Source organism: Elephantulus edwardii, unplaced genomic scaffold, assembly GCF_000299155.1.
Source record: "Elephantulus edwardii isolate Elephantulus edwardi_28Jun2011 unplaced genomic scaffold, EleEdw1.0 scaffold00086, whole genome shotgun sequence".
Classification (NCBI taxonomy): domain Eukaryota; kingdom Metazoa; phylum Chordata; class Mammalia; order Macroscelidea; family Macroscelididae; genus Elephantulus; species Elephantulus edwardii.
The window spans coordinates 7,048,756-7,058,475 of NW_006399836.1; the positions used below are offsets into that span (position 1 = coordinate 7,048,756).

General features: G+C 48.0%; 1 protein-coding gene across 1 annotated transcript; it reads right to left on the bottom strand.

Annotated features, from left to right (window-relative positions):
• Nucleotides 1–1,102: 1,102 nt before the first annotated feature.
• Nucleotides 1,103–4,983, bottom strand: LOC102851289 (DNA dC->dU-editing enzyme APOBEC3-like). Its single transcript, XM_006890197.1, has 3 exons — nucleotides 4,832–4,983; nucleotides 1,686–1,819; nucleotides 1,103–1,404 (listed from the first exon to the last, which is right to left on the bottom strand). The coding sequence occupies exons 1-3, from the start codon at nucleotides 4,981–4,983 to the stop codon at nucleotides 1,103–1,105; spliced, it is 588 nt and encodes a 195-aa protein (XP_006890259.1).
• Between the last annotated feature and the right edge of the window lie 4,737 nt (nucleotides 4,984–9,720).

The following is a 9,720-nucleotide window of genomic DNA, read 5'->3' on the forward strand; positions in this document are numbered from 1 at the left end:
AAATTTACAGACTTAGGGTTTCCAGTCATTGTTGCACTTTTCTCCCTGCCCACATCTTCCCACCAATTAACTTTTCTCCTCTATGAATAAAAGAAAAACTCTTTCATTGTTATGCAGTCCCTCTCCCCCAAGCCCACTGCACTGTGCAGCCTTCATTCTGGACTCCTGACATGACAAGAACACCTAATCATATATCTCTTTTAAATAGTTCTCTCCCTCATCTGTTGCAATGCAGTATACATCATTCCTCCCCTTCTTCTTTGTCTTCCCTCAACCCTAATGTCAGTCCTATTTTACAATAGTGGCCCTATGCAATATTTGTCCTTTTGTGACTGAGATATTTCACTCAGCATAATGTCCTCTAGGGTCATCCACTTGGCATAGTATTTCATGAGTTCCTTGTTTTTCAGTAGCACTCATTCTTTAGAATAACTATTTCTTTAAGGGCAAAGAGTAGCATTTGCCCTTCATTTGTATCATCTTCAGAACACTCTTATCTCCTTTGGGATAAATCTCAGAGGCAGAACGAGATTGGAAAGAAGGGTTAGTGGAAAGCAGAATCACAGGGGTGTAGTGGGGAGAGTGCAGTTTCATTGTGGACATTGTAACTAATGTCATAAAACAAGATGTGTAGGAATTAAAGAATAAAAAAGCAATTTCTTTGTAAATGTTCACTCAAATAACCACAATAATATTGAAGAAGTAGAAAAAGAGTTTCCCAGAGAAGGTAGGAAGGGTAACATGAGATTAAAAGGTGGCTGAGAAGTGGCTTTCATCTCACCCCTAAGATCTCTGCAAGCCTCTTGGAAAAGAAGTCTGCATTTGCGTCCATTCCTTCCCAGGGCTGGAAGTTCTGTCCCTCGTGGTTCACAAAGTTTTTCCAGCAGTCATCAAATTCTGTATGTAAGAATGGAAGGTCAGCTTTGAACACAGGGGAGTTGAGGACATGTTTCTCTCGGGGGGAGTCACCCCACATCAGCTTCCCTCCCACTGCTTCTCCACCGCCTCCCCTGAAACTTCCTTTCCACGTAAACTCAGTGCCAGTGTCACTAGCAGTCTTCATTCAGAGCCTCTGCCAGCCGATCCCAGCAGCCCTCCTCACTCAGATCCTTCCTGCTGCCATCCAGTGTGCCAGCTCACCCAGAGAAGACATGACTTGGATTTGGGCTTCAGCCTGCTGCAGGTCCCTCAGCCCCTGCCGTGTTTCTGGCTTGTCCCAGTAATACAGGTGGGATGCGAAGATGTGCAGGCTGACATTAGAGTGTGCCTCCAGGAACTTGGACACCTTCTGGGCACACTTGGCACATGGGCTCCAGGAGATGTACCAGGTCACCCGGTACTTCTTGTCCTGTTTCAGCTCCTGAATGTTTCTGGAGTTCAGAAACAGCATTTCCACATGGGTCCCTGAAGGCAAAGGAGAGGGGAAGGTCAGGGCTGCAGTCTGGGTGGCTGCAATAGTTTGTATGAAGGCCACTGTGCTCTGGTCCCAGAAGCCTCTCGCCTTTCTAGAAGGAAAGTGTGGGCATCTGGCAACTATTCATTCATCCCTCTGTTATTTCTTGAGAACCTACCCCCGGTCATGCCTGAGCAGGAACCTGGGATGCTTCACTCCTGGTCCTGCACTCAGGAGACCCCAGTCTCAGGGGAGATAGTCAAGGATCACAGCGATCATCCCACCAACCCACCGGGCACATTCTCAAGGACAGCAGCATCGAGTAAGACGGGACCACTACTGTCCAGCCGCTCTAGACGGTAGCACAGGTAAGTCATGTTCCGTTCAAATGCCTTCTGTAGGTTCTCAAAATGAAAATTGAAGTCACTTGGAGACAATGGGAGGCTAGAGATCACAGTAGAGCTGGAAAAACATCAAAATGCAGAGAGATTAGTTGAGTCCTTGTGCAGTTCTAGATGGCTCAGGCTGGTTTGGATTCAGGGGGTTTCCTTGGCTCCATGCAATCATGCCCTCTGCTGTGACAGGGCATTCACCTTGAGGGCCAGGGGCTCAGTCTTCAGACTTCACATATTGTGAACTCCACATCCCAGCACTCCCATTCATGATCCTCTGTCCCTGTCTGCTGGATACCTCCCCAAATGTCCCATAAACACCTCCGTCTCCACAGATCCAGCTCAGAATCCCTCCGCTGGGGAGCTCTGTTGGCTTAGAGATAAGGAACTGCACTGCCAGCCCAAAGGCAGGTGGTTCAAATTCAGCATCTGCTCCTTGGTAGAAAGATGGGAAGTTCTCTCCTGTGTCATGTCCTGTCTCTGAAAACCCCCTGGAGGGTCAGCTACAAGTCAGTTCTGATCAGAAGGCACAAAACAGTAGTAACAGGGGAACAGCCAGTGTCTACATGGGACTCTAAACTGGGGTGGGACGTGGGACCACAGCAAAAGCAAGAGGACCACGGTGACATGGAGGGATTTGTCAGAATAAAGCTGGACCTGAACTCCTCACAGCCTCATGGTTGGGTCCTGTTCATCGCAGGACTGGCACTGTGTCCTCCAGGTCCAGGTCCTGCTCCCTCCAACAGAGAGACATAGGTGACCAAGGTTCATGGCAGTTCTCATACCATCTTGCCTGCTTCCTCCACCACAGGAGGTTCTCACAGGGAATTTGACAGCATGTATCTTGAGAAGATTATTGACTGTACCATGGACTGCTAAGAAAACAACCAGGTTCATCCTGGAGAAGGTTAAACCAGGCTGCTCCTTGGAGACAAGGATTCTGAGGCTTCATCTGACATACTTTGGACATGTTGTAAGGAAGGACAGGTCCTTGGAGAGGGACATCATGTTTGGGAGGGTGGAGGGACAGTGCAGAAGGGGAAGGCCCTCTATGAGGTGGATTGATTCAGTGATTGGGGTAATGAGGATAGGTGTGATTGGCATAGGACAGGGCAGAGTTTAGGGCTGTTGTACATACGGTCACTATGAGTCGCAAGCGACTCGATGGCACATAACAACAACAACAACAACAACAACAACAACAACAACAATATATCGAATCTTCACTGTGCTGTGTTTCCAAAATGCTCTAGATCCTTCTATTCAAAATGCCATGGTGTTCCTAAAACTGAAGGCCACAGCTCCAGCTGCAAAACTGAAAATCCAGAAGCGAACTCTATGCCGTCCATTAGTGGATTGATTCTTAGAGGGGAATCACATGTTACCCTGCAGGCCTTTGCGGATATGTTCATGATGACATTTTAAGGACTGAGACAAATATCCATGGTCTATGTTTAACCATTTAATCCTCCACCTGCCCCGGGACTCAGAGCTGAGGCACAGAGACGGTTAGTCACACAGCTCGGAGCAGAGTCTGCCCATCCACCCATTCTTGGCCCAGATCGCCCAGCTTCTCTCTGCCCTCACCTCTTAGGATGGTCTTCATACCTGCTGTTAGTGTCTGCCTGGAGAGACAAGCAGGTGGCACACACACACACACACACACACACTGACTTCTGATCTATGTCCTTCCCACAATTCAGGATCAGTGATCACGTGAGGGGCTTGGTTTTCCTGACTGAGACCTGGCCTCACCTCCAGCCCTTCAGCATCAGCCAGCACAAACGTTTGTCCTGATGATGCCATTAGGAGGAGACAAGATCAAAGCCAAGAGGAAGAGTGAAGGATAGAAAGAGCAGAACTGGGACAGAAAAGGGCTGTGGACTGAGGCGTGATGACGCTAAGGTGGGAGGTCTCTTCCAGTCAGGCCTGGGAGCCCCAAGACGGCCACTCCCCTCTGCCAGAGGAAAGGGCTGTGAGTTTCCTCTCTGTGGGAGTCACTGCAGCTCATCTCAGCGGAGCACACACGTGATGAGAGGAGCGTCAGAAACATGAAGTGACAGGTCAGAGCCACCCAGGTGTTGATGGCACTGGCCTCATAAAGAAGGTCTAGATGCCCCAAAGCCTGGATTCCCTGTGCTGTCCAAGGCTCTTTCTAGCCTTTTCCTTGTCTCCCCCAACTCCAAGGGCAACCAAAGTCCTCCTGTCCCCCACCCCCTGCCCCACTCCACACTTCTCCCCTGGGTTCTAGCTCCATCTCAGCCTCACTGCGCCCTCTCTACTGAAATCTCCCAGACCCACTTTTCTGGTCCGATGGAGCATTTCCAGGTCCTGGGCTGTGAACTGCGTTTCCCTTTACAACTTCCCCTCTTTCATTCTCTGCATCCTGACAGACCTCACATTACTCTTTCTTAGGAAAGTCTCTCCATGTGGACTAAGGTAGGAAAGGACCCAACACCACTCTGGTGGTGCTGTCAAGGTGCCCTGTCCCAGGGTAGGTGGAATTTGGGTGACACTGGGCAGGAGAAGGGCTGAACCCATTCTGAGGACATGATGGGTCCTCAGAAGGGAGGATGTAGGTATAGATAGAGAGATACACAGTCCACAGGGTGGTGGCTCATGGCAGGACTGTAGTAGGAAGTGAAGAGGAATAGAGCAGGGGACGCAGAGCCCAGGCGACAGCAGAGAGGCTGAAGTTAGGATGGGAAAGCAGTGGGAAGGCAAGGACAGAGGGGAACCCTCAGGAGTGAGAGTAGAAGCCCCTGATGGGAGGAACAGGTCCTGGAAGAAGCCACCAAAGGATGAGGTCGCAGAGGATGGGTACCTGGGGTTATGGGATGCTCCTGACTCCATCATCTTCTCTGTAGACTCGGAATCCTCCAATCTCTGCTTCTCCCCTCACAGAGTACTGTCCTCTGATTGGATATGTGCTTATATAGGATCAGAGCAGCCCAAAATCTGCTGACTTGCCCTATCCATTTCCAGACACAGGTTCCTCATGTCACCCGTGTTGGTGTCATAAAGAAGGAACTTGCTCTCTGCCCACATATTCCTCGAGTCCTCATCACCAAGCTTGGCTTTTGATTTCTCTGAATAGTCCTCCCTGATGAGGTCACTCTGGCCAGCTAAGGCCAAGGAGAGAGGTGACGAGGGGCACGTATCCACACACTGGGAGTAAGGACCTGGTGTAGGTTCCATGGTGGTTGACCTGGGGTCTCCCACAGTGGCCACGCACAGCCTAGCTGCTGGGCTGGGAGAACTTGTGGTGGTTGACCTGGAGTCTCCCACAGTGGCCATGCACAGCCTAGCTGCTGGGCTGAGAGAACTTGTGCAGGAATGCCTAGTGCCCCTCACCTCACTCACATGGTTGAGAGGCAAGTAGCTGGGCTCACCTCAACACCAGGAAGGGATGGGAGCAAGCAAACACTGACCTTTTGTCCCCCATTATGTCAAATGCCGATAGAAAGGAAATAATTGAACACACAGAGCTTATCTTACTTGGATCCACAGTAAACACTCATGGAGCCTGGAGCTAGGAGATCAGGAGATGTATTTCATCAGGCAAGTCTGTTGTTTGGAATCTTTACAAATTACTCAAGAGCAGTGATGCTAAAATTAAGGTGTGCCTTATTCAGGCTATGGTCTTCTTCCATCACTTGCTACACATCTAAGAGCTGAACAATGAATAGGGATGATGGAAAAAGAAACGCTGGCTTTGAGTTTGGGTGTTGGAGAAGAACACCGAACATCCCATAGACTGTCAGGAAAACAAAACAGATACATCATGGAAAACGTGCAGCCAGAATGCTCCTTAAAGGCAAGGATGAGGAGGCTTTGCCTCACATATTTTAGGCATGCTACTAAGATAGTCTATTCCCTGGAAAGGGATAATATGCTTGGAAAGGTGGAGAGTCAGCGAAAGACAGGAAGACCCTCAGTGAGATGGACTGCAGCAGTGGGTTCAAATGTGTCAGGGATGATGAGGACGGCACAGGATGGGACAGGGTTCAGATCTGTTGTTCACAGGGTCACTATGAGTCATACTTCACTCGATGACACCTAACAACAACAAATTACAGAGAAGGAAACATGCCTTGTTCTAGGCTTCCTGATGAGCAAGTGGAGGCTGGATGCTAACTTCACCCCAAGACCGACACCTTGGTGCTACCCTCCCCTCTCCCTAGCCAGGCCAGCAGAGATGTGGGGAGTCTTGGTGTGGACCCCACGTGACTTAAGTCACAGTGCTCATAGGATTCTGTCCTCCTCCAGGGTCCCATCACCTGTCCCTGCAGCCTGTCCTTTGGCAGAGGAGGCAGAAGACATCACCTCTGGGTGTGCAGATTGGATGCACAGGACCTCAATGTGTGGCTTGAAGGATGCTTGGCTGGAATCCAGGAAGGAGGGGGTATAGGAACAGTGAGAGGAGCCAGAATTGACAGCCCTGTCTCTGCTCCCACAGCAGGACCTCAAGTCCTCACCTGCAGCTCAGGTGTGAGGGGAACAGCACTGAGAGGAAGGGCACTGACTTTCTGCTTTACAAGCTAAACAGTCCAGAGCATAATGTTTCCAGCACGTAACATTAACCATCCTGTGTTATGCCAGAGGACCTGAGATGAAGCATGTGAAGACAATAGAGGCAGGAGATTCTGCCCAGCATTATACCATCTGCAGAACACTTCGTAAACATGTGTGTCCACACAAGGGCTCCAGACAGGAGACATAGGAGGGCCTGGGTGGATCTCCTAATAGCAGAGGAGAGAAAACCCTGACCTGGGGAGAGGGTAAATGAAGCTGTCCTGTCACAGGGTGATGGGAGCTGAGGGCATAAGTCTTCGCTGAGTCCCACCATAAGCCATTTAACAAAGTATCGCAGCTGGGCAGCATAGAGCTCTCAGGACCCCCAGAGCCCCTCTGTGAAGCGACCTCCCTGTCCCATCTCCCACTCACCAGAGCACGCCCTCCAGGGAGAGGTGACTCTACAAACATTTGGTTCTACAGAGATTAACATGAACTCAAGGATTAATTTTGAGTCCAAACAAAGCGTTCATCTCACCAAGTGAGTGTGCCAGATGAACTGGAAACCGACCCTTACTTAACAAGGACTATAAGGAGGACAGAAAGTAAACCCTTCACAGAGAATGACACCCTGTTCTGTTCCTAGAATTCCAATGTCCTGATGAATACATTGCACCTGAGCTTCATGAAGGGGCTGTGGGGACAAGAGGGAAATGATCACTACATCCAGGGAAAGTTCTATGTCAAGTACAGACTCCCTTCAGCAGGTGTAGACCCTTCTCTCACGTGTCCTGCTCCTGCAAGGACCCTGGGGAGGGGAAGGAGTTCCAGAAGGCGCCTGTGGCAGGGTCCTGGGGACACAGGGATGATGCGTCCTTCCAGAAGCGTGGAAGCACAGACAGCAGTCCGCTCTCCTGTCTTCAGGTCAGTCACTTTGCCCAGTGAATGCATCTTTCAGTAAAAATTTACAGAGACTTTGGATTTCTTTTATTCTTTGTTGTACTTTTCTCCCCTTCCAACCCTCCCCCCTAGTACACTACCCTCTTGGAAAAGTGAAAGAAAAATTCTTTCATTGTTTTACGAACCCTCCCCCAGATCCACCCCACTATAGAGCCTTCGCTCTGGACTCCTGTCATGACAAAAATACCTAATCACATATCCCTTTTAAACCGTTTTCCCCATCATCTGTTTCAATGCAGTATACATTATTGAACCCATCATTCTCAGTCTCCCCCCAACCCCGAGGTCAGTCCTGTTTTACAACAGTGGCACCATGCAGTATTTGTCCTTTTGTGACTGAGGTATTGCACTCGGCATAATGTCCTCCAGATTCACCCATTTTGAATAATATTGCATGAGTTCCTTGTTTTTCAATGCAGGATAGTATTCCATTGTGTAAATATACCACAGCTTCTCTATCCATTCATTTGTTGATGGGCACTTAGGTTGTTTCCAACTCTGCTATCGTGAACAAAGCCACGATAAACATGGGTGTGCATATATCTGCTTGGAGGGCAGATTATGGTCTCTTTGGGGTATATTCCCAGTAGTGGGATTGCTGGGTCAAATGGTATCTCTATTTGTAACTTTTTGAGAAAGCGCCATACTGCCTTCCACAGTGGTTGTACCATTTTACACTCCCACCAACAGTGAATAAGGGTTCCAGTTTCTCCACAACCTCACCAGCATTTGTTGCTTGCTCTTCTGTTAAATTTTGCTATTCTGACTGGGTGAGATGATATTTCATAATTGTTTTTTTTCTTCTTTTTTAAAAATTTTATTTTATTAATTTTAATGAACATTTATAGAGATTTTGGATTTCCATTCATTCATTGTTGCACTTTTCTCCCTGCCCAGCCCCCTCCCACCCCAAGTTCACTCCTTTTCTCCTTGCTCAGCCCTCCTCCACCAGTTCGCTCTCTTTGAAAAGCAAAAGAAAAATTACTTCTTTGGTATACAATCCCCCCACACCCCTACCACTGCCCCAAGTACACTCCACTATGCAACCTTAATTCTGGACTCTTGTGATAACCATAATACCCTATCATATATTTCTTTAAAATTATTCTCTCCCTTATCTGTTTCAATGCGGTATACATAATTTATCCAGTTTTTCTTAGTCTTACCCCAACCCTGATGTCAGTCCCATTCTACAACAGTGGCACCATGCAATATTTGTCCTTTTGTGTCATAGTTGTTTTGATTTGCATCTCTCTTAGAGCTAGGGATTTTGAACATTTCTTTATGTGTTTGTTAGCCATTTGAATATCTTCTTCGGTGAAGTGTCTGTTCATATCCTGTGCCTAATTTTCTATTGGATTATTTACTTTTATCTTGTTGTGGTGCTCAAGTATTTTATAAATTCTGGATGTGAGTGCCTTATCTGATATGTCATTACCAAATAATTTTTCCCAGTCTGTGGCTTCCCTTTTTTACCCTTTTGGAGAAGTTTTTGGATGTGCATAGAGATTTGAGTCTTAGAAGATCCCATTCATCTATTTTATCTTCTCCTGGTTGTAGCTCAGTGACTGCATCTTGTTGAGGTTTTGTCCACTTGCTTACAGGAATAGATCAGTGTGGCTGCCAGTCCCAGGAAATCAAAACCCAAGAGGTAGCTCCAATGACAAGGCTGTTCTTAGAAACCACACCCTCCATGAGAAGTGTGGCAATCCTCTGAGAAAAGTGGCAGCATCTGGGTGTGTCTAGGATACCCCGAGGAGGTTCCTTTATTGTAAGCTTCTGTATCACTGAGAGTGTATGTGTGAGTGTGTGACTGTATGTGTGTGATGCTGTGTCTTATGGAAGAACTAATTTGTTTGCCCCGTAATAGCTATTATTTCCTTCTAACAACAAAATGTGGTGAAGGTGATAGGATGTCAAGTCTGGATGACTCTGTCAGGTACAATCTTGTCTTGCTAATCCCTTTCTAGAGGTGCTGCTGGAGGCAATGGACATGCTGGGCCCCCAAACAAGTGTCAAAGTGGATACCCTGGGGTATGATAGACAAGCCCAGATTCTAGTACTGGAAGGTGGTCTTCATCAACAGCTGCCAAAACTATGACCTTCAGTCTTAGAGCTCAGGGAAGCTGCTCTGTCAACAGCTACCAAGACTAGTATCCACCAGGAGTGCAGCCTCCCAAGACCCAACTCCGCACCCAACTCCGCACCAAGCTCTGACTCAGAACCTGGGAGATGATGAAGGAGCTGTTTCAGCCAGCAAGGTTGTAGTGTGCTGTCTTCCTAACATATATAGAGAGATGTTCTCAGAGATCTATCTCCATGTGTAGATTCCTTTGCAATGCACAAGTGCTCTTCTTTTTCCCCCCCTTCCTTTTTCTTATTGCATAGTCTCTCTTTTCAAAAAAGATCCCTGGCAGTGTGATAGGCTGCCAGTGAGATTAGCTGTTTGGAGTATCCTGA

Excerpts from the sequence above, each read along its gene's own strand:
- LOC102851289 (XM_006890197.1), bottom strand. The coding sequence starts at position 4,983 with ATGGAACCTACACCAGGTCCTTACTCCCAGTGTGTGGATACGTGCCCC. Across the intron at positions 1,820-4,831 it reads GATGAGGACTCGAGGAATAT|TGACTTCAATTTTCATTTTG; the intron begins GTGGGCAGAGAG and ends ATTGTCTCCAAG. Across the intron at positions 1,405-1,685 it reads TGTCCTTGAGAATGTGCCCG|GGACCCATGTGGAAATGCTG; the intron begins GTGGGTTGGTGG and ends CTTTGCCTTCAG.